The sequence below is a fragment of the Trachinotus anak genome, unplaced genomic scaffold (genome assembly GCF_046630095.1).
Source record: "Trachinotus anak isolate AG129_WGS33_773 ecotype Australia unplaced genomic scaffold, CSIRO_AGI_Tana_v1 ptg000008l, whole genome shotgun sequence".
Classification (NCBI taxonomy): Eukaryota; Metazoa; Chordata; class Actinopteri; order Carangiformes; family Carangidae; genus Trachinotus; species Trachinotus anak.
The window spans coordinates 8,750,064-8,772,697 of NW_027273859.1; the positions used below are offsets into that span (position 1 = coordinate 8,750,064).

At 44.3% G+C, this 22,634-nt stretch overlaps 1 protein-coding gene across 1 annotated transcript in view; it reads left to right on the forward strand.

Moving 5' to 3' along the window:
- Window positions 1–22,634, forward strand: part of hmcn2 (hemicentin 2) — a 43,970-nt gene that overhangs the window by 13,243 nt on the left and 8,093 nt on the right. The window contains exons 18-60 of the mRNA XM_071482348.1: window positions 60–187; window positions 286–430; window positions 2,039–2,151; window positions 3,462–3,621; window positions 3,710–3,869; window positions 6,400–6,527; window positions 6,722–6,973; window positions 8,429–8,512; window positions 10,383–10,574; window positions 10,662–10,792; window positions 10,949–11,093; window positions 11,502–11,628; window positions 11,731–11,888; window positions 12,338–12,616; window positions 12,700–12,842; window positions 13,790–13,940; window positions 14,133–14,351; window positions 14,464–14,577; window positions 14,674–14,861; window positions 14,950–15,046; window positions 15,242–15,403; window positions 15,542–15,655; window positions 15,853–16,049; window positions 16,689–16,770; window positions 16,852–16,983; window positions 17,073–17,216; window positions 17,327–17,486; window positions 18,030–18,154; window positions 18,235–18,418; window positions 18,524–18,621; window positions 18,729–19,007; window positions 19,088–19,278; window positions 19,440–19,521; window positions 19,960–20,096; window positions 20,189–20,330; window positions 20,424–20,568; window positions 20,692–20,816; window positions 21,181–21,337; window positions 21,437–21,558; window positions 21,648–21,812; window positions 21,972–22,079; window positions 22,192–22,326; window positions 22,450–22,584. Of these exons, the coding sequence (XP_071338449.1) occupies window positions 60–187; window positions 286–430; window positions 2,039–2,151; window positions 3,462–3,621; window positions 3,710–3,869; window positions 6,400–6,527; window positions 6,722–6,973; window positions 8,429–8,512; window positions 10,383–10,574; window positions 10,662–10,792; window positions 10,949–11,093; window positions 11,502–11,628; window positions 11,731–11,888; window positions 12,338–12,616; window positions 12,700–12,842; window positions 13,790–13,940; window positions 14,133–14,351; window positions 14,464–14,577; window positions 14,674–14,861; window positions 14,950–15,046; window positions 15,242–15,403; window positions 15,542–15,655; window positions 15,853–16,049; window positions 16,689–16,770; window positions 16,852–16,983; window positions 17,073–17,216; window positions 17,327–17,486; window positions 18,030–18,154; window positions 18,235–18,418; window positions 18,524–18,621; window positions 18,729–19,007; window positions 19,088–19,278; window positions 19,440–19,521; window positions 19,960–20,096; window positions 20,189–20,330; window positions 20,424–20,568; window positions 20,692–20,816; window positions 21,181–21,337; window positions 21,437–21,558; window positions 21,648–21,812; window positions 21,972–22,079; window positions 22,192–22,326; window positions 22,450–22,584 (6,435 nt within the window). The remainder of the gene's footprint in view (window positions 1–59; window positions 188–285; window positions 431–2,038; window positions 2,152–3,461; window positions 3,622–3,709; window positions 3,870–6,399; window positions 6,528–6,721; window positions 6,974–8,428; window positions 8,513–10,382; window positions 10,575–10,661; window positions 10,793–10,948; window positions 11,094–11,501; window positions 11,629–11,730; window positions 11,889–12,337; window positions 12,617–12,699; window positions 12,843–13,789; window positions 13,941–14,132; window positions 14,352–14,463; window positions 14,578–14,673; window positions 14,862–14,949; window positions 15,047–15,241; window positions 15,404–15,541; window positions 15,656–15,852; window positions 16,050–16,688; window positions 16,771–16,851; window positions 16,984–17,072; window positions 17,217–17,326; window positions 17,487–18,029; window positions 18,155–18,234; window positions 18,419–18,523; window positions 18,622–18,728; window positions 19,008–19,087; window positions 19,279–19,439; window positions 19,522–19,959; window positions 20,097–20,188; window positions 20,331–20,423; window positions 20,569–20,691; window positions 20,817–21,180; window positions 21,338–21,436; window positions 21,559–21,647; window positions 21,813–21,971; window positions 22,080–22,191; window positions 22,327–22,449; window positions 22,585–22,634) is intronic.

Consider the following 22,634-nt stretch of genomic DNA (forward strand, 5'->3'; position numbering starts at 1 on the left):
CGTTCAAATTTTCCTGCTCTTGTTTGCTATTTATGTCTTTACACTTTCTTTTCCTGCAGAGCCCCCTGTCTTGGCCCAAGGTGCCCCAATCATAACCACTGGCGTTGGTCAGTCCCTTAGTATTCCTTGCATGCTGTTGGATGGAATACCTCTTCCAGAAAGACACTGGTCCCAAAATGGAAAACCTGTAAGACTGGGTAGTATTTAACCTTCAGATATATTCAGTACATCACACAGATCATCTCTGTTTTCCTGTGAGACTGCAATCCTTTTCCTTCTACACAGGTTCAGCCGAATGGGAGGATGTTCTTGAGGAGTGATGGCAGTTTGTACATTGAAAGAGCCATCCCCGAGGATGCTGGGACATATGTCTGCACTGCAGTGAATGTGGCAGGCTACATGAACATCACAGTCACCCTGGAGGTCCAGGGTAAGAGAGTAGAAGTTAAAGGAATACAATTTTGAAAGCTTATCTGCGGTCTTCCTGAGAGTTCGATGAGAAGATCAATACTTCCCTCATGCTCTGAAGCCAGAGCCAGCGGACAATTAGCTTAGCTTAGGATACACACTGGAAGCAGATGGAAACAGCTAGCCTGTTTTTGTCCGACATTAACTTGCTAATACTCCAGAAAGTCACTGACTCAGCCAAGAAATAATTCACTACATAACACCCTGTAAAACCGCAAATCATCACGCTTTACTTTTTTGTTCATGTTTGAATTTAAACAAACAACGTTAATTAGTGAACTTTAGCGGTGCTGAAGTGGCTGGTGGATTTTATTTTTTTTTTACAATGGTCGCCTCAGTGTTTACCGACAGAGCTACAATGCTGATGTTGCTAGCAGTAGACTGGTACAGAGACTCAGTGTTTTGGTAGCAAACCTAGTAGCTGCATTTACATACTGATATTTCACCAAGCAAATATCTTTTCTGTGTGGTCTCAATATGTGGCCAGGATTATATTTCATAGTACGCACAAGAACCGCCTGTCTGCTTGTAGGCTACCTTTAGGACACATAAATGTCTGCTCATTGAGTGAGTGAGCAAGCAAGAGAGAGAGAGAGAGAGAGAAAGAGAGAGAGAGATTCATCTTTTTAGCGCTGAAGTTATGATACAACACCCTGATTAGCCTACCACATGCATTTCAACCAACAGGCTCAAAAAACAACAGCCAGCTGATCAATAGGCTACAATATAGACAACTATTATATAGCCTACTATATTGAATAGCCCAGAGGAACATTCAGTGAAAGTCGGGATGAAGCAGGCAATAGATTCCCTCATTTAGCCAAATAAACAAACAAAATCATTTAAAAAATGTACACACAGTGAGTACAGGATTACGACTGCTGACGCCACTGGTTGTACAGTTGTGGAAGTTCAGAAACATCAGTAATTTCCATCCATCTTTCAGTTCAGACAGTCAGTAGTCAATGGCCGTAACCACAAGGGTCATAGTGGCTTTGTTCAAAGTTCAGCAAATTTGAACTTTTGGCACATTCCCGCCATAGGCATCTGTGCACAGCTGTTCAAAGGCCACCACATACGCAATCATAACAAGACTGTGCAAAAGCTGTTTTTCGGTGATAATATGAATGTGCCCTTAGTTTTCATATTTAGTGTACCAACATAAAAGTGGTATCACTCTTCTCATCTCCCTCTATACATAGCATGTATAGTATAGCAGAGTATAGTATACTGGAAATATATAGAGACATTGCTGGAGACACTGGCAGGTTTGGACAGTAAAGCTAACTATGTGCTGACTCAGTGTGGAAAACAACAATATTTCAGTGACTTGAGCACCTGCTGTCATCATAGTGAGAGGGTTCATTTACTGCATGCTTTGATGAAAGGGTCATTTTGTTGATAGGCATGTAATGACAGACAGGCCAGATTACGGTTCATCATCAGTTTGTAATGAAGAAATGCCTCCAGCGCTTATACTGCTGGTTGGCTAAGGCCAGTGATAATGCTGTGGGCTTGCCTCTTCATGGCCAGTAAGACAGCTGTGTTTTGTGACCTTCTTCTTCCGAAGTGCCCCCTGAGATCAACGCGGGCCCGTACCACTACATAGCCAACGAGGGCGTAGACATCACACTGTCATGCGAGGCCAGTGGTGTTCCCAAGCCAAATGTTGTCTGGTCCAAGGTAGGATGTCACACTTGTGGCCCGAATCTACATTTTTTTCATGATTGCTTTTGGCTGCATCCCATACACCCATGTATGACTAATTGGGTAGATCTGATTCCCACAGCATTATCTAGAGAGGATCACATTTGGTGTTCGTTCTGCTTAAAATGAATCATCATTAAGACTTTGTAAATAATTGTTGAAATAATAGCATCAAGCATGTTGCAATCAAACAAAAGCAAAGATCAATTTCCAGTCATGCAATGGTGATGTAGAAATGATGTAGATTTTTTTAGACTGTTGAGTTTAATTTTGAGCCAAACCATTCATCAGTGAGGATAATTGTAGTGATGATAATGGTGATGATAATAGTAGTCATCTTCAGCTAATAATGCATTGTCTTATGATTTACTTCTTAAACTATAGTCCTATCCCTCATCTGTATCTGTTAATGAAAAGGGTTTTTGATTGAATTTACATAAATCAGACTATTTGTATTATTATTATTATAATCTTATTTTCCTGTTGGCATATTAATCTAACAGCACAGTGTCTCTTTCAGGCCTTATTTTTCTCAGATTTTTCAGAACGCTCTAAAAACACCACCGACAATAACAATCAAGACTTGATTAACCTGAAAAGGAAGGATGTAACCATGGCAACGTTACCATATTGCTCCCTGGCTGTGAGAAATCACACTGTATTTTATTGTACCTTAGAAATCTATTTAAAACCTTTCTTGCAGCACCTTCCAGTGCAACACTTGAGTAAAAAAGAATCATATCGTGAGAAGAAAACCTACCTGACTACAATATGATCATATGAGACACAATCAAATGAGTTCTCTACAAGCAGCCCTTATCCCTAATGGTCATTTATAGGAGACTATGTAATGAATTCAGGCAGTGATTTGACCTTTCCCATGAAGAAATATACAGATGACACCATTACATAGTCAGCATTACTGAGTGAAGTCATCGTGCTGTTGTTTCGTACATATTATTGAACTGAGCCAGATTTTTCTTCCTTGCTTTTTCCCAAACATTTTCAGAGTAGTACTCCAGAGTCCTGTAAATTTCTTTCCTTGTCAGATAAAAGTGAATCTGTAAAAGCTATTTTATGTTCAAAGCAAGTGCGTGTGCAGCAGGCTGTGTTCTCGTGTACATGTAATGGGGATGCAGAGTGAGTTAAAGGGGTGCTCAGTAATTATATTAGACATCAAAGGTCGGGTTGTAAACCCTAAACTAAACTTGGTGTACCTCCGCTGTTGTGCGGACAGCTTTTATCTTCAGTATATTCTTTCTTCTTTATGCCTGCTGTTCCTCCAGGGGAGGCAGCCGCTGCTCAGGGACGGCTCCTCTCTTAAGTCTGATTCTGATGGGTACCTCCACATCCCCCACCCCACTGCTGACGATGCAGGTATCTACATCTGCACTGCCACCAGTCCTGTGGGCTACGCCAGCCGGGAGATCCAGCTCAGTGTCAACAGTAAGGCTAATGAATGTCAAAAGATCCTCTTTAGAGATACAAAGCAAGTCCACATGGTTTTCTTACAAATTCTTTCCCTCCTCTCCAGCCATGCCTAAGATAATGGGAGTGAGTGGCCATGACAACACCGTGAAGATGGCTGCAGAGGTGGGCACAGAGGTTGTTCTCCCATGTGAGGCCCAGGGGAGTCCATCTCCACTAGTCACATGGAGGAGAAATGGGCATCCCATCCCCCCCGTCACAGCTGGGTAAGAGGAAGTCTTACCTCACTCTGGCAATGATGTAGTAACATTAGCTAAACATCGTGTAACAACAGACAAACATTCTCACCATACCTTCCCCCTGACTTCGCTAACATCTGACTCAGCTTTTACAAGGGACTCAGAATAAGGCTGGCAGCCAGTCAGAGCTGCTGCTAATGTTTGGAGTTTATTTGGTGATGCCTGTTGAAGCAAAGTTAGGAGGAGGCAGCGCTGAAGAGCTGTGTGCGGGCTTCACTTGTTGGCTAAACTGAGGAGGAACATCTGGTCCCCTCATGGTTCACTGATTCCCAGCTTTCATGTGTGGTCACTCTGGGTGCAGACAGGCTGGCTGACTTGGGACACAGACTGGATAGATGACAGACACACTCTCCGGGCCAGACACCAGACCGAATGGTTTTGGGTAGCTAGAAGAATAACGTAGGGGGTTGAAAGCTGTGGTGACTGATACAGTATTACTTGTGTGAGGCCAGCAAGAACGAAAAAGGTGGGGGTGGAGTGGGGGGTGCCAGGAAGAGGGGAGGAAAACGAACTGACAGAGGAAGAGATACAAGCCCTGTCTGCCTGATGTTCGGATTCCCTGGGGTGCTTCAGCAGTAAAACAACATGCTGACTCTTTACTAGTCCTGTCTGATGAGAATAACACATCTCTGTGAACAACCCCCACATCAGCCCATGCTTTGCATATGCAGGACTGGCGGAAACAGGCAAGCTGTGTAAAGGAAAGATTCATTCTCTCCAGCTACACCCTGTGGGTCAGAAGTAATGACCAGGGGGTGCTGATTGTTGAAATAACTTCAATCAGTGGGCGGTAAGAGGGAAACATTTAGCTCAGTAGTAGCAAAAAGACAGACAGGGGGTTTGGTGAAGACACAGAGCTATTCAGCACTGGGTCAGTGGATTTAGACCTAATCCTGATGAGGCCAATTTGTCCCAGTTAGTCTTTGTGTCAGACTGTGTACACAGATGACTTGACACCATCGTGGGGAGTGATGGATGGGCGAGAGGGGTGGTTCATGTCCTGTGTGCTCGGGCTTGTGTCAGTCTTCAGCGTGGTACTGCGGAGCAGCCGCGCTGCAGTCTGAGCACAGATTGACCACTGCAGATTCAGTCATTGGGTTCCAATGTTGAATGTTGCTGCCTCTCCTTAGACTGTTTGAGGAGGTGGGGGAGTGACATTACACCATATGTGCAGCTCAAATAGAGAGCTCTTTGTGCCTCCAGCTCTTTTCCACTTACATGAACATGTTATTGTTTTAATTTTGTTGCTTAGCAGACACACTTATCTAAGATAAATCATAGAGGTGTGTTTACATTTGTGTATATCATGCATTTATACAGCTGGATAGCTTCCTGTCCAACTCAGGTTACCTCACAGCCTTTTCAAGTTGCTGACCTACATTTAACCACTTTAACCTACATATAACTGCTGCTGTTGTTTTTGCTACAAAACGTGTTTTTGGAGATGAGGGTAGTGTATGTGATGGCCATACGTCCATCTGTCCACTTGTTTGTCTGTGACAAACATCTTAAAATGTCTGATTTGGCATAAACTGCTTTCCACAGCACCACCATCAGGCCAACCTTTTGAATTTCAAATTATCTGTTTCTCCTTATCCCTTAGTGATAAGCACAGGGTAGTTGCTGCAAACATTACTGTTCCCTGCAGGAAGAAATGCATTGATTTTTCTGAGTCTATGACCTTTCCCACAGTGACATCATCAGGTCAAACTTTGGCTACCCTTTTACACTGTAATTACCCCGGACAATGGTAATTGTGAAAGTAACAACTCACTGGGGATATTACAAGGCCCTGGCTGAGATCCAGACTCCACTTAGTGTTCTCCCGCTAACATAACTTTCATCCATCACAGATCCATTTTTCTTTATTACAGTTAAACAACACATATACAAAGGCGCCATCAACAACTTAACTTTATCTGTCAACTCATGTATTCCTGTCACATTTCTCTCATACTTGTTTTATATTTAGAGCTCAGCAAACCATTTTTAAAGTGAAGGAAATACAACTCAGTAGACAGTGTAGCATTATGCTCCGTTCCTTTCACTAACTGTTCAAAATTTGTATGAATTATCTGATTATTTCACATATTAAAGAACCACTTCATCAATGACCCTAAGGCAGTAACTTTCCTGGGAATTCATAGTCTGAATCTGTTCACAAGAAATGTTTTCATCAACTCATCTTTAAATAAAAATAGTAACAGAAGTAAAACTGCATCTTCAAAACAACTATCAAGGTTATTATGTACATCAGAGATATATATACAGTAGTATTGGCTGCCTAATTCTGTAAACACTGAGTAGCCTACATATTTTACTATTTGTGGGCTCATATAGATGTACGCGTGCCTCACAAAGAAAAAAGGACACCAGAGGAAAGTATTGCTTCAAAACAGGGACACTTCCAAAAACACAGTGGCTGTATATCTCCAGTGACTCATGAAGTGTTGTGTTTTCTTCATCCCTTTGCCCTTGACCCCTAACCACTCCCCAGGTTCACTGTTTTGCCTTCAGGCTCTCTGAAGATCACTGATGCGCGCCTGATTGACAGTAAACTGTACACCTGCACTGCAGAAAACCCAGCAGGCAACGTGTCCATAAGCTACAATTTACACATTCAAGGTAACTCTGTGGGACTTCATTGAGAAGTTGAACTTATTAGAAACCTTAAAACAGGAGTTTTCAAAATGCCGTCATGTTGCTAGATTCCACGTGAATCACTCTTACCCTTTGCAGGATTTGTGAGACATGTAAATGAAGAGTTGTGTAACAGATGTAGTGAGAGATGTATTTAGCATAATTGTTTTTGTCCTCAGCTAAGCCCAGGATTCAGACAGCACCCTCCCTCCTGAAAGCCCTGGTTGGCCAGACAGTGACTCTGCCATGTGTGGTCCAGGGAGAGCCAAGCCCTGAGGTCCGTTGGTTTCATAATGGACTTCCTGTTGGGGTCAAGAACACTACGCCCCTCAGGATCCAGCAGGTCAGCCTCGCTGACCAGGGCACCTACCAGTGTGTGGCCAGGAACAGCGCTGGACAGGAGACCTTGGAGATCAAGCTGGAAATTCTTGGTGAATATCTGCACTTCAGTTCTCCAAATCCTGGTTGTTCACTTTGAGAATCAGCATAACAAAACCCTGTAGTAAATACACTATATTGTGAATCATGATTACTTTGTAAAATGTATTTAAATGCATATACATTTAATAATAATGATAATTTGGTAGCACTACCCACATGTGCATTTAAATACACTGAGGGTCCCAGTTTTAGGCTCTCTCAGTTTTTAGAGGTGCATTCTCTTGAGGTACAGTAGCTCCGTGCTGTTAGGGGATAGGGAGCCCATCATACATATTTGTAAAATGTGTTGCCCAACCACAGTCTACATTCACAGTGTCGTACTGGGTTGTTCACAGAAAAAGTGTCAGAAATAATTTTGTCAAGATTGAAAAAAAGAGCGCCTGAGAGTGCAGTTCAAACTCTGGCTCCTTTCTCACCTCCACAAAGTTGGTCAACCACAGTGAAAAATGGGTGTGAACGTCAGAGTGTCAGTTTCGGAAAGTTACCGAATGGTCTACCACAGCCCCACCAATCTGACTTCAGAAAGTTGTGGGAGGAGGTGGTGTCCAAAGCTATTTGACCGTCCAACATGCAGTTATGATGGAGTATACTGGCCCCCTCAGCAGTCCTTTAAACCTCAACAACTTGTGTAAGTTCAGAACTCAGACTGTTGTGGCCAGCTGTGCTGAATCAAGCCTTCTTGCCATCAGTAATGGGGTGCTGCACGGGTCTCTCCTTGGTCCATTACTGTTTACGTTACACGTTAAAATTGCACTCAGGTAGATTTGTTTTTATACCCCTCAGAGATGTTAAATCTTTACCATCTGATGTTTTTATGACCCTTGTAATAACTTTTATTAATTCTATTCTTGTCTATAATTGTTGGTTGTCTGGCATTACACATGTCATTATAGCATGCTGGTTGTGTGGTGTTCTGGCTATAAATGTTGTTTGTTTTCAGGTCTCCTCTGAAAGACAGATCTTGATCTGAAAGAGACTAATTGATTGAATATAATTTCTAATTGGATGTCTGCCTGGCTGTGGATGTTAGAGGCTGATTTAGCTCCTCTCTGGTCATCAGAGGTTAGCCTTCTGGTCAAGGAATTGATTGTAGGAAGTCTGAGTGTAAGGTGACCCAGAGGTTTGAGACACAGAAGTGAGACTGAAGAGTCACTTTGTGAGCACAAACAAGAATAATTTCCCATACTCACAGAGATGATCTGTTTTACTAATGCTTAGCCCAAGGTTGGTATAACTGATTTGAAGTGAAACTGAGAAGTATTAACTCTTACACCCAAAACAGACCCTTGGATGCCCTGAGGGTTTCTCCTCACTTTCCTTCTGTATATACCCAAGTGGAAATTTTACTAATAACCGATCAATATTACACTCACAGTTTACTGCCCACTGCATCAACTGCCCTTGCACTTTGATCCAGCATTTAACATGTTTTTCTGTCCTCACAGAGGCCCCGTCCTTTGCAGAACCTGGAGATGCCATCATGGAGAAAGTAGCGAACAGCAAGGTCATCATCCCATGCCCCGCTGAAGGTATGAAATGATTCACAGATGAGTCAGCCTTGGATAGACTGAAAAGGATAGGGCAAGGAAATATCTGGGGTTTAGAAAAGGTTCAATTTGCAGTGACTAGTTTCTAGTCTTTTTTTTAGGTTTGTTTTTCTTACATAGCAAAAGAAAATTCCACTGTAAATGTAGGACAGATATATGTATTTGTGCACCATCAAAGGAATGTTTCGTAGTCACTGTAGACTTTTAGTTGTCAAAAGGGGGAAAAACATCTTTGCCATCTTAAAAGGTACAGCTTCTTTTCATCGCAGCACCCAGAGACATGCTGTTGTCTATATATTTTAGTATTTCTGTGAGAACAAGGTGGCATCCTGGGGATGGGATGTGGAGAACTTGCTATTTTATCAAAACACAGCGCGTGTTGGTGTATGTCTGCAGATGCACTCATGGATACTTACCCTCTGACAGCCCATGCAAATAGGTATTGTTTGTGTGGACCTGTGCCATGGTAACAAGCTCGATGAGAGAAGGTGAGGACTGTGTGTAATGTGGAGCAACAGCTGGAACATCAGTCTGCCTGCTGCCTCAGTGAGCCACATCTGCTTTCCTGTGCGTCGGGGCCTGCTGGGAGAGGAATCCTAATTACAGGCTGCTGCTGGCAGATAAAGGACAGAGATGTCTGAGGTGCACCATGAAGCACAGGAAGAGGAAGATGAAGCCACATTAGCCCTCCTTCCACCCAAGTCATACCGGCAAGCAGGCAGGCTGACTGTACCAGGCCTCAGAGGTGCTCACACAGAAGTGCTTGAAGCTCTTGACACTCTAGAGAGGCAGCTCACACAGAAATGCTTGATGCTGTTGTCACCCTAGAGAGGCAGCTGGCTGCAGGAAACAAGGATCCCCTCATTGTTCTCTTGAGATCTGTCTGTATGAGGGAGATAAAGCTCAGTCTCTGCCAGAAGGATATTATTAATTCACCAACAAGCGCATTGCATTTGATAGAGGTAATTATTTGAGAAACACATGGAAGAGATAATCTCCGACTTCGTCAGCCCCAGTAAAATAAATTCAAAGTCTGCTAATGAGATCTGTTAACATCTAAAACAGAACATCTGTACGCATTTCCTCCCAGCAATGAGATAATGAATTTACTTCAGAGCTCCTTAACTGTAAACATGTGTTCAGAGACACAGCAAACGATCACATCACCTTCAGTTGCGCTGCATCTCTCGTGGTTAGTATTCTTCAGATCGGATGGATTTCCCTACCTCGTCTTTGGTGTTTGTATATGTAACACCTCTGTAAATAGATAGAGCCGTGGCATTTGGATCACTCCACTGCACCGCTCTGTCATTGAAACCTGCTTCTCTGTCCTTGTCCTAAGAGTCTGTTGTGTCAAGTGCAAAATCCTCCACCTTTTCCCCATTCCACCTTCCTCAGTTTGACCATTTCCAGCTCTTTTACACCCAGTAATCCACAGAACACATCTGTTTGAGGCTCCTGAGTGGATGCACCAGTGCCTTTGAACTGCTAGCTCAACCACTCTTATTCTTACTGCTCGAGACTTACCTCAGTGTCGGTAATAACTCTTGATTCTAGTATTTTAAATCTTATGTCTTACATCTCTCCAGCATACAGTGCATTACTTTTTTATGTGTCCCTGACCTTGAAATCTTAAGCTTGCAGGCTACAAGGACTCTAACCATTCTGGCATGGTCTCCCCCGCTGTCTCGCTGTCCAACAGATAAATGTAGAGCTGGCTTTTTCTAGTCTGGGCTGCCTGCCCATTAAGTTCTCCTGTAGAGAGAGATGGAAGTATCTTTTCTTTTTGTCAGACGTGATCAATAAAGCTGCTTTTATACTCAGAATCCTTTTCTTGTCGCCGCGCCTGCAGGTTCACCTCGCCCCAAGGTACGCTGGTTCAAGAATGGCCTGGAGATACACACCGAACAATCAGAGTTTTCTGTGGCGAGGGACGGAGCTCTTGTAATTAGCACAGCATCTGCCAGCCACAGTGGGGACTTCAAGTGTATGGCAACCAATGAGGCAGGCTCTGTGGAGAGAAAAACCAGGCTAAAAGTTAATGGTGAGAATTTCAGTACTTATTCTCTTATGTTCACAAAATTCACAGTGCATAGTGACTTATCGTCCCTTTCTTTCTGTACTATTTTAGTTCCTCCAGAGATCCAAGATGACAGCCAACCACTGAACCTCACTGTCACCTTGAAGCAGCCTCTCACTCTGGGCTGTGATGCCTTTGGGATCCCCTCTCCAACAATCACCTGGACTAAAGATGGTCATCCTGTGAGTTTGTCATCCCGTGTCCCCATTTACAGTGATATTGTGTATCTTGTTGAAACACAGTAATGTTGTCCCCGGCTGCACAATGCCACCAAGTGGCTAGCATTTTAATTACAATAGGACACAGAGGATGCACTAAACAGTTTTCTGTATGTCCAGGTGAACAGTCCGGGGGTGTATCTGCAGAATGGGAACAGGCTGCTCAGAATCTACAGAGTTCAGCCTGACCATGCGGGACAGTTTGCCTGCACAGCTCAAAACTCAGCCGGAGAGGCCAGGAGAGAGTATAACATAGTGGTGCAAGGTAAACTCATAAAACAGCTTTCAAATTGGTATTTAAGCAATGTAAGAACAGAGTGGATGAAAAGACAGATGTAATACCTATCACATTGAGTAGAGAATTAAAATGGATATTTTTCTTGTCATCAGTGGATTTAAAATCCCCTGGAACTGCGGTCTAAAGCTCCCAAAGAATTTGAACTCTTTAATTAAACCTTAATACTCAATGTAGACAGCTGTCATCCTCTCAAACCTACTAAGACAATTTTAATGTCCTCATTAATAACTTCAATTATCTTTCTCTGTGCTCGAGATGATTTTTTCTCATAACAGTGACATTGAATTTGAATTAATCATTATCTCATTCAGCATCTTGAGTAACGTCAAAAATTTCTTGATGTAAACTGTTTGATGTGTATCTGGTGTTTACCAGCTCCACCAGTGATTTCAGGAACGTCCCGACTACAGGAGTTAACTGTGGTACTGGGCCAGGAAGTGGAGTTTCAGTGCAGAGTTAGCGGACAACCTCCGCCCAGAGTGGAATGGAGCCGTGATGGAGAGTAAGCGTCACTCGAACAGTTTATTGACGTGGCATTCAGCAGAACACACAGGATGCACTACCCAAGGTATTGATTTGATCTTCCATTCCTCCCTCTCTCCAGGGTTCTGTCCCGTGACGGAGATCCCCATGTAGAATTCCTGGAAGATGGCCAGGTGTTGAAGGTGAAGTCAGTAAGACTGAGGGACCAGGGGCTTTACCAGTGTCTGGCCAGTAACAACGCAGGAACTCAGATGCGCCAGTTCAGACTCACAGTGCAAGGTCTCTACTTTTCTCCTGACTGTATCTAAGACACATGTACCATCAACCACACTGGCCTCAATTCAGTTTATACACACAGCATCACAGGAGCAAAGAAAAGTAAATCTAAAGTTATTTCTTCTCCAAAGGTGCTGTGGTAGCAGTGTTCGTCCAAGACATTACTGAACATAATATTCATGGAAACACCTAGCCTCTACAGCACGATGATTTGACTTACCACAGTGCCTAGAGCACATTCTGAATTCCCCCTGTGCAGGGCTTTGGAGATTTCTGTTCCGCCTAAAGAGCTTGTGATCTAATTTCACAAACTATTGCGCTGTATTTCTGTTTTAGAGGGTCTCCTGCACAAAACAGGTCAATCCTCTGTGGATCTATTCATTCTGTGCTATGGGCCATGAAAACCCAGACTGGCTGTTAAACATAAATGTATTGTTGGTGTTTCTCTCCAGCTCCCCCCACCATCAAAGACTCCAGTGAGACCTCGGAGGTGTCAGTGGTGCTGGGATTCCCCACAGTCCTCCCCTGTGATGTTGAGGGCTCCCCCACACCCAGTATTACCTGGCTAAAGGACAACCAGCCCATAGTGTCCAGCCCACAGCTGACATATACTCGCAATGGACAGGCCCTGCGGCTGGGCTCAGCACGGGGGGACAGCACCGGCCTCTACACCTGCAAGGCCACAAATCCAGCCGGCACTGCCATCAAGCACTATTCTCTCAGTGTTCTGGGTAAGAGACATTTACACCACTCACAAATGAAAGTGGTTGAGACAGAACTTGTAATGTTCTTCATTTTTTTTCCTTCTCAACAGTCCCACCACAGATAGAGGGTGACTCTACATCTCTGACCTTTGGTGGTCAGGGGGAGAAAGTACGGATCAATGGGAGTTTAACTCTCTCCTGCCTGGCCAAAGGTTTCCCTGAGCCAAAGGTTAATTGGTTCAAAGATGGACAGGTTGGTGTGTCATCCTGACAGTATAGGCTCTGCATCTCTCAAAACCACATTCATGTATTTTTAAATGTGATTTTAATGGAGCAAGTTCTACCCTCTATCAGCCTCTGCTGGCAACTAGAACAAATTACAACAAGCTCAACAGCTCATCCTCTTGCACAAGCCACCTCCACTCTCCAGATTCTGTGCGATGAGTAAGCTATTTAATTATAGCAGAGATGTAGAAGAATCTAGTGATTAAATGTCATGACGTAAAATACTCTAATAATACTGCTTCCTCCTATTTGTTGTTTGTGCTTGAGCTACAGAATTATCCCAGGCACCTTCATGTTTTTCTGCTCAGTATGTGTGCGTGCTTGTCTGCATGTTCTGCAGGGCCTCCAATAATGAGCAGCAGAAAATGCTGATTAGGTGGATTCATGTAAGATTAGATTTTTTCTAAATGGGGATGGAGGTATTGTTTCATTGTTTTTAATTTCTTATGAAACACAGTACAGGCTGGAAATTGTGTTTTAGAAGTCAGACATTTAAGGTTTTGTTCACTCAGCAGTACACCCATCTACCTACCTACACTGATATCTGCAGTGAGGCAGGGGAATACTAAAGCCTCTTGAAAAATAGAGTTTGCTAAAAGCCATAGGGGCGGCTGTGGCTCAGACGGTAGAGTGGGTTGGTCCAATAATTAAAGGGTCGGTGGTTCGATCCCCAGGCTGCATGTGAAAGTGTCCCTGGGCAAGATACTGAATCCCACATTACCCCTGATGACCCATGAGTGTATGTGTGGGTGTGATGTATGAATGTGTGGGTGAATGTGGCAAGTATTGTAAAGCGCTTTGAGTGGTCAGTAAGACTAGAGAAGTGCAATATAAGTGCAAGTCCACTTACCATATTTCACCTAAAATCTGTAATATCATCAAAAATATCATCTGACGTGTTTTCTCTGTCTTCAGTTGCTGACTGGAAACTTCCACACCGGGATTCAGGAGAGTGGCCATTTCCTCCACATAGAGAACGCCATGCTGTCCCATGAAGGACAGTACACCTGTGTGGTTACCAACTCTGCAGGAGAGGACAAGAGAGACTTTCATGTCACCATTCAGGGTGTGTTCGGTTAAATCTGTGTTTTTATCTTCAGCATCAAAGTTGGTGAAACATCTTCTTGATTTCCATTCACTTCTGGATTGGATGTTATTACTTTTTATAGTATAATCAAGATCTGCATTTTCAAATAAAAAAGAAATCCTGTAAATGACTCGAAAGTGACCTGACTCAAACATACTATTGTCTTGTCAGTTCCTCCGATCTTCCACCGGGTGACTAACAGAGAAGCAGCCTGGGGTCTGGGACACGAGGGTGACAATAACAACGAGGACATGGTGGAGAAGCGGGAGGTCGTCCTCGGCCATCCAATCAGTCTGTCCTGTGAGAGTAATGCCATCCCCCCACCGAAGCTCAGCTGGTACAAAGATGGAAGAAAACTCACCTCTGCAGATGGGGTGGTGCTACTTCCAGGTCAGAGGAGACTCTTTCCTGTGTTACAACCAGTAATATGGCTGTTGTATATGACTGAGGCTTCACATTCATACATAAACCTGCTGTGTGGTGTATGGGTCTGTCCTCTCAGGTGGACAGGTGTTACAAATTGCCCGAGTGCAGAAAGAAGATGCTGGAAAGTACACATGTCAGGCCGTCAATGAGGCAGGAGAGGACCACATGCACTTTGAACTGGAGATTCTGGGTAACTAGTACATGTACATTTTCTTTGTGATTAAAATGTACGCAGGTGGAAATGAATATGATTTCTGAGGAAGTCTGTTTTCTTTCTCCTCCTCAGTCCCTCCTGTGATTATGGGAGCATCAGAGGAGTTCATGGAGGAAATGGGAGCAGTGGTCAACAGCACAGTGGTCCTCCACTGTGACGTGACCGGACACCCTCCTCCAGTCATCTCCTGGCTGAGAGATGGGCAGCCGGTACACACAGACTCACAGCACCACATCAGTGAGGATGGGACTCAACTCCAGGTTAGTTGTTGTGGACTCGTGGACAAGTGTCAGCGTGTAAACAGAGCCAACATGAAGCGAAGAATAACGCTTCGATCCCATCTTTCAGCTCCTCAGTGTCCAGGTTTCGGACATGGCTGGGTATTTGTGTGTAGCTGAGAACAAGGTTGGAACAGTTGAGAAACTGTTCAGTCTGACAGTGCAAGGTAAGGAAAGCTCAAAACTCAAGGGGCTTTACCACTTCCTCTGCAAATTCAACTTCCCATGTAATCAGAAGGACCAATATACAAAATGTTGTTTTCTTCTTTTATTATGGATATTGTTGGATGCTCCTTCAACACAGCAGACGTGCTGACTCATGCGCTCTACGTGTACAACACAACTGTTGTATTCTCTTCCAGTGCCTCCTAGAATAATTGGTAGCAAGGAAGAGGAGGTTAGCGTGATCGAGGGCCACATGGTGTCATTGCTGTGTGACGTCCAAGCGTACCCTCCTCCAGACATCACCTGGACCAGAGACGGACAGGTCCACTTGTTTAGCACTGGCATCAACATTCTGCCAGGTCAGCTCTCGGCCACCCGCGTTACTCAAATAAATCACATGTCAGGAGCATTTTTTTTTTTTTTGCGTATGAATCTAATTCTGGCACAGATATTACATTTTATATCATTCTTTATATATATATATATATATTTTATAGGCGGCCAGATGCTACAGTTGTCCCGGGCAAGGCTGGAAGATGCAGGGCAGTATGTATGCACAGCCACCAACTCAGCAGGCCAGGACCAGAAGACTATTCTCCTCAGTGTTCATGGTAAACAAACATAAGACGACACATCTGCATAATTAATCTACATATGTATACAGATGATCAAATCTCAAAAGATTGTTTAGGCAAAAGATCTGTTTACTTCAAGCCAGCTGTGACCACGGATAGTTCAGGAGTGAATCACAGTAATTCTGAATAAATCAAACTGAGATCATGTCCTCTCTGTACGTGCAAACCAACAGTGCTGCCCACCCTGAAGCCCCGTCTTGACGATGAGTCAGACTCAGTTACCCCTCAGGTTGGCTCCTCGGTCACCCTGACATGCGAAGCCCATGGTATTCCCGAGCCTGAGGTCACATGGTATAAGAATGGGCTGCAATTGGCCGCAGGGAATGGACTGAAGATGAATCATCACCAACTGGAGATCATAGGAGTTCAGGTTAGGAAAAATATTTTCATGTTGTACCTAACACTAACCTCCTTTGAAAGGAAGAGTAAAGAGTCAAAGTGAGTGTAGAAGATACTGAACCAAAGTTAAAGAGCCACAAACATCAGGGAAATATTTTTCCCCTCGCCTATTTTTTGGCATAAAAAGGGACTAAAAGACCTGCAGTCATACCTTTTGTGTGGAAAACTCTTAGGAGCCATAGCCGCAAGCCTGAACCAGTTCTGTGTCAACAGCTGTTGCAGTGATATGGGGATCCCAAAATGCTTTGCACAGATAGAATCAGGAGACTTAGAGCTTTCAAACAATTTATAATTTGTCAAAGTTGTGTGAAGACTAAGGGCTATACAGACCAAAGTACACCTGAAGTAGCGCTACCAAGTCCAAAGTGCCCTATTGATGGGACGTTGTACTTTAAATGGTTAACTTTCAGACATTCATTCCATAAAATACACAGCATAGGAAAGCAAGAGACATCACTGCACATGTGACAAGAAGCATTTGAACCCTGTTCTAAGTTAATTTGCCTGAATTAGACTACACGCACCATCAAGCATAGCAGGGAGAGCCTTGTCCTTTCTTTGCCTGTGCTCAGCCTCCCTCCCCACAATGACCTTCTTTTTTGGTTCCTAGATGGCAGATGGTGGCACATACACTTGCAAAGTGTCTAATGTGGCTGGACAGGTGGACAGGACATTCAGACTGACAGTTCATGGTGAGAATACCTCTGCTCAATTCTCAAATTAACACTTTAAACAACTGGGAGTGGTTTTATTCTACAAATGTATTTCCACAGTTCCACCTGACCTTGCTGGGCCTCTCCATGAGTCCCTAAACTACACCCTAGGCTCCCATGTGGGCCTGCTATGTGAGGCCACAGGGGTCCCTGTCCCCAGCATCACCTGGCTCAAAGATGGAACCCCTATTGGTAAGAGGAGGGCAATAATAAGGGTAATTGTAGTGGTACGGACTTTCCATGTGTGACAGCTCGTGTATGTGAATGTGTCTGCCGTCCAGAGAGCAGTCTGCAGTGGCAGTGGTCCATTCGAGGGAACCGCCTGGAGCTGGGGCCTCTCACTCTGTCTCACGCTGGCACTTACACCTGTGTGGCCAAGAACAGCGAGGGCCAAACACAGAAAGACTACACACTCACAGTGCAGGGTAAAGAGTTTGCAATTTGAGCAAAGTGAGATACACTTATCCATGAAAACTGTTCTTGTCATTTATGAAAAGAATGAGTGTCATTTGAGAGTAATCCTTGTCCTACTCAGTATCGCCCACCATCCTGGACTCTGACCACCCCTCTGATGTGAGTGCGCCCATGGGAGAGGAGCTGACCCTGGAGTGCAGAGCAACTGGAAACCCCACACCCCACCTCAGCTGGCTGAAAGACGGAGTGACTTTAGAGGGATCGGACACCCGTCACATCGCGTAAGTCACTTACTGCCAGCTCTTTAAATGCACACAGAATTAATGTGAATTAGAAGGAGTAATAACAATTTCTCTGAAGCAGCTTTTGCTCATTCAAAGCTGTTGAATTTGTTTTATGAGCAGTGTAAGAATCGATCAACATCCTTCCCTAATGGTTTGGGGAATTACAATATTAATCATCATCGTCAAAGATAACGTGCATGACAAAAGGATGTGTGGACAGACAAATGGAGTCGTTTATAGTCCCTGGCCTAATTTCATCATTGGGAACAGTAAGAGCAGCTGTTTTACAGCTGTTCAGCAGCTTATATGCTCATCACAACCACACCAGCCAGAGAAAACAAATGCCTGTGTCTGTCTGTGCGTGTGTGCGTCTGTGAGAAAATCGTGGGACGATGATGATAATAATGATGGGAAAGTAAGTGAGGTTCGGAGGTGCAGTCGACAAATAATTGACGCTGGTTGAGACAGGAAAAATGGAAAATGGATGCAGTAACACATGGTGTTAATGTGAAAACATGAAGTGTCTTTGTAACCTGGCAGTGTGAACCCTGATGGCAGCACGCTAACATTACTGAGGCTGAGCCCTGAGGATTCTGGGACATACACCTGTTTGGCTGTCAGCCCGGCAGGACAGGAGAGCAAAATCTACACCCTCTTTGTACTCGGTCAGTTTGAACATTTGTGCAGGTGTGTTGGTGCTCAACTTTCTGAGCCATTTGCTTTAATTTAATTTGACTTGTCACAGTCCCGCCATCCATCTCTGGTGAGACCACTGTCCCCAGGGAGGTGCAGGTCACACAGGACAGCGCTGTGACTCTGGAGTGTCAGGCAGCAGGAAACCCTCCACCTCAGATCAGCTGGCTGAAGAACGGACGTCCCCTGCTCCTCTCTCCCCGTGCACGCCTCCTCTCTGGTGACTCTGTGCTGAGGTCAGTTTAGACAGTGAAGGCTGAATATAAACATGCTCATTTTGTAAAGAGATCATATGTTTATAGGTGAGGTCATGTTAAATGTTCTCTTTCTTTATGAAAAAGGATTTCTCCTGTGCAGCTGTCTGACTCTGGAGTTTACACGTGTGTTGCGCGCAGTCGAGCTGGTCTTGCTGAGCTCAGCTACGATGTCCAGGTCCAAGGTACAGTCATAACATACCACCTACTGATTTTCCCTGGAGCTGACACCCTGTGTAGCATTTTGGATCTGAGGATTTTCTACAGATGTTTCTGTGTGTATGGTCCCCAGTGCCCCCAGGTGTGGATCACGTTGAACCAGTGGAGCCAGTTACAGTAGTCCAGGGGTCCTTGGTAACGTTAACCTGTGAGGCACGTGGCATCCCCCCTCCCACACTAACATGGATGAAGGACAGCCAGCCACTGTCTCTTCACCGCAATCTGCTGCTGGATGGACAGGAGACGCGGCTGCAGCTGCCTGATGTGGCTCCGTCAGATGCAGGCCTCTACAGCTGTGTGGCCAGTAACCAGGCTGGAAGCAGCACAAAGAGCTTCAACCTCACTGTGCTTGGTAATCCCAGAACTATCTATATTCACACTGTCTATTTAAAACCTATATTTAATGTATTAACAGTCTACTTTCTAATCCAGAGCCCCCAAAGATATCCAGCTCCAGCTCTCCAGAAGAGCTGACCATAGCAGTGGACAGTTCACTGGAGCTGGAGTGCTCTGCTGTGGGAGTCCCACCTCCCACCCTCAGCTGGCTCAAAGATGGTCGGCCATTAGAAGGGACCGACATTGTTCAGCAGGATGGACACTTTGTCAGAATTAGTAAAGTTCAGGTAAATTACAGTCTGACAATATCTGAAAATATTTCAAAGATGCAAAAAAAACATGAGCATTCAAACAAATGGAGGACTGAACTTTTAATAGCATCAGTCTGGGCAAACAAAGCACTGTTATGTAAGAGCCACTTACACTGATTAATGCCGTTTCTTTAAAGGTCGAGGATGCAGGTCTGTACACCTGCTTGGCCAGCAGCCCAGCTGGAGAGGATGGAAAAAACCATTGGGTCCGAGTCCAAGGTGACAGAGGCTGTTCACGTGTATTGTTCAAAGCCCCCAACCTTCCTCCCCCTCTCCCACCGACCCACCCCTTCACTTCCTCCTCTACTTGCACCTGGGGCCTGATATGTACTGTACATTCAGGAGTAAAAATCTCTGTTTGCACTACATTAAAAACAGACCTGGTGCATTGTTATGCATGTTATTCTCTGCTACTGTTTTATACCCAGCTTAGCTGACTGATAAAACTGAATGGTGTGACGAAACACACATTCTTACAGCACATTGTTCTTTTTTAACTGTACTGTTCCACTGTGTGGAAAGCTAAGCATGTGCTTTTTTTAGTGCCAGTGTGATTTTTACATCTGTTCTATATGGCCACATCATGATCTAACTCTAATGAGCACATAACCCACCTCTGTGAGGTTCACCACTCAATAATCAGTGGTTTTGTTTCAGTCCCCCCGACCCTCCTCGGCTCTGGTGATGTGAGGACACTGACAGTGCCAGTTAATGGACATCTAACCTTGGAGTGTCTGGCTGACAGTGACCCCCCTCCCAATATAGAGTGGTACAAGGATGAGGCCAAACTGCAGGTACAGAGTTGGGGGAAAAACAATTACTGAACTAAAAGCCATCTCCTCTGACTCACACAGTTGTCTCCTCTCCTACCCTCTTGTTATATCAGCTGGGGGGTCGTATCCAGCGGCTGGCAGGGGGTCAGTACCTGGAGATACAGGAGGTCCGGCCTGAGGACAGCGGCCAGTACAGCTGTGTAGTCACCAATATGGCTGGAAGTACCAGTCTCTTTTTCACAGTGGAGATTCTCTGTAAGTCGACCTGTCAGTAATCCACTCAAAAATAGTTTTACATGCTAAACCCAAATCAGACATACATGGATATGTCACTTTTTACTTCTCTAGTACCACCAGTAATAAAGGAGAGCAGCTCACTGGTGACCACCCATGTGGGCCAGGAGGCAGTCTTACCTTGTGAGGTTGAAGGGGACTCTTCGCCTACAGTCATGTGGAGAAAAGATGGCTTCCCTGTGTCTCAGGACAACAATAAGTACGTCCTAAGATAGCAACCAGAGTAACATGACATCTGTAATACTATACTTAATACTAGATCAAACAGACACAGCTGCACATTTTGGTGCATATATCTATTCATTCAGTCTGTTTGTTTCAGGTACACGTTATCAAAGGGCTCCTTGCATATACACGGCGTTCAGTTGAGTGATGCTGGTCGCTACTACTGCACTGTGTCCAACCAGGCTGGCTCAGATCACCGGGGAATGGATCTACGGGTGTTTGGTAAATATAGCAAAGTCAAATGCATGTCTATGTGGAGTTAATTTTATGTTATGTTATGTTTTATGTATTATTATCAAAATTGCAATATGGTCAAGTGCAGTATCCAAATCGCAGGAACTGAAAAAAAATGAAGAAGCTGCAATTTTTTTGCTAAAGGTAAAATGCGTCACAACATTGTTGTGCATTTCTAGTATCAGAAATGTTGAAATTCTACAGAGACTTTTACATTTTTTAAATTTTAACTGTGAAATAGAAATGCAAAAACGATTCATTCCAATTGAAATTATGACTCATGTGGCAATTGCAATATCTGTCAAAATATCTACAATATGATTTTTTTCCATATTGTCCTGTCTCTTGTTAGTGGGTCCTTCAATCAGTCCGGGTCCATTCAATGTGACAGTGACCACAGGGATTAGAGCTGTGCTGAGCTGTGAGACTACAGGTATACCCCCACCTAAAGTGTCCTGGAAGAGGAATGGCACACCACTCGATATCAGTCAGCTGCCTGGAGCATACAGGTAAAGACTATGGCTGGACTCTGTCTGAATACACAACATGTATGGCTCACAACTCACACAGCTATAAAAACATAAAATCTGTTTTGCTTCTTTGTCCAGGATACTGTCCTCAGGGTCCCTGGTTCTTTTGTCACCATCCGGTGAAGACGAAGGTTACTTTGAGTGCACTGCCGTCAATGATGTAGGAGAAGAGCGCAGGGTCATTGAGGTCATTCTACAAGGTATTGCTTTAGAATTTTTTACAATAAGCAAGACTGTAGAGAGGCAAGTCAGATGGTTGAATGGATACATTTTCTGTTTCCTCTGTTAGTCCCACCGTCTATTGAAGATGATACCACGACAGTTACGGCTGTGAAGATGTCTCCCGTGGTGTTGCCGTGTCATGTACAAGGACGTCCTCAGCCCACCATCACCTGGACAAAGGGTGGTGCCAAACTGGGCTCCAGAGGAGGAAGTTATCGTGTCCTTCCCACTGGTGAGACAAAATGACTGAGGAAATGTAGTGATTGTACAGCTCTTTATATTATCATACACTGTGGTCTGCTGGAACAATAATGCAACAGGGCGAGGATCATGTATTTTCCCTCATTAAATGTGATATTTAACTATGACTCTCTACTCATTTTCTATGCAGGAGTGTTGGAGATCACTGCTGCTGTGCCAAGTCATGCTGGCAGATACACATGCTCAGCCCGCAACCCAGCTGGAGTGGCTCACAAACATATCTCTCTCACAGTGCAAGGTGTGCTCTCACAGCCCGGCTGCAGGTCACTCTGCAAATGTTATCTGTTGGAATGCTTATGATAAGAAATATATTCCCACATGACAGTGTATTTGTTCTTCCATGCACTTAGAGCCTCCAGAGGTCAGGCCAATGGCAGAGGAAGTACAGGTGGTGTTGCATCATGGGACTGTTCTACCCTGTGAGGTTCAAGGCCTCCCTAGACCATCCATCACCTGGCAAAGAGAGGGAGTTCCCATAGCAGCAGGTAGCAACATATAAAATATTAGCACAACTTAAAAACTTGTTATAAATACTGTATCAAGCAGATTAGTGTAGATATATTCAGAGTGTCCTACACATGTGAATGTGATGTTATATTTAATCACAGGCCACAGACTGGCTGTGCTCTCAAATGGAGCCCTGAAGTTCTCTCGGGTCACACTGGGTGACGCAGGGACCTACCAGTGCCTGGCAAAGAATGAAGCTGGCGTAGCTGTGGGCAGGACCAAACTAGTCCTGCTAGGTGAGGTGGCCTTTTGATCCCACAGATGTGAAAAAGTGGTGGTTTCTCCA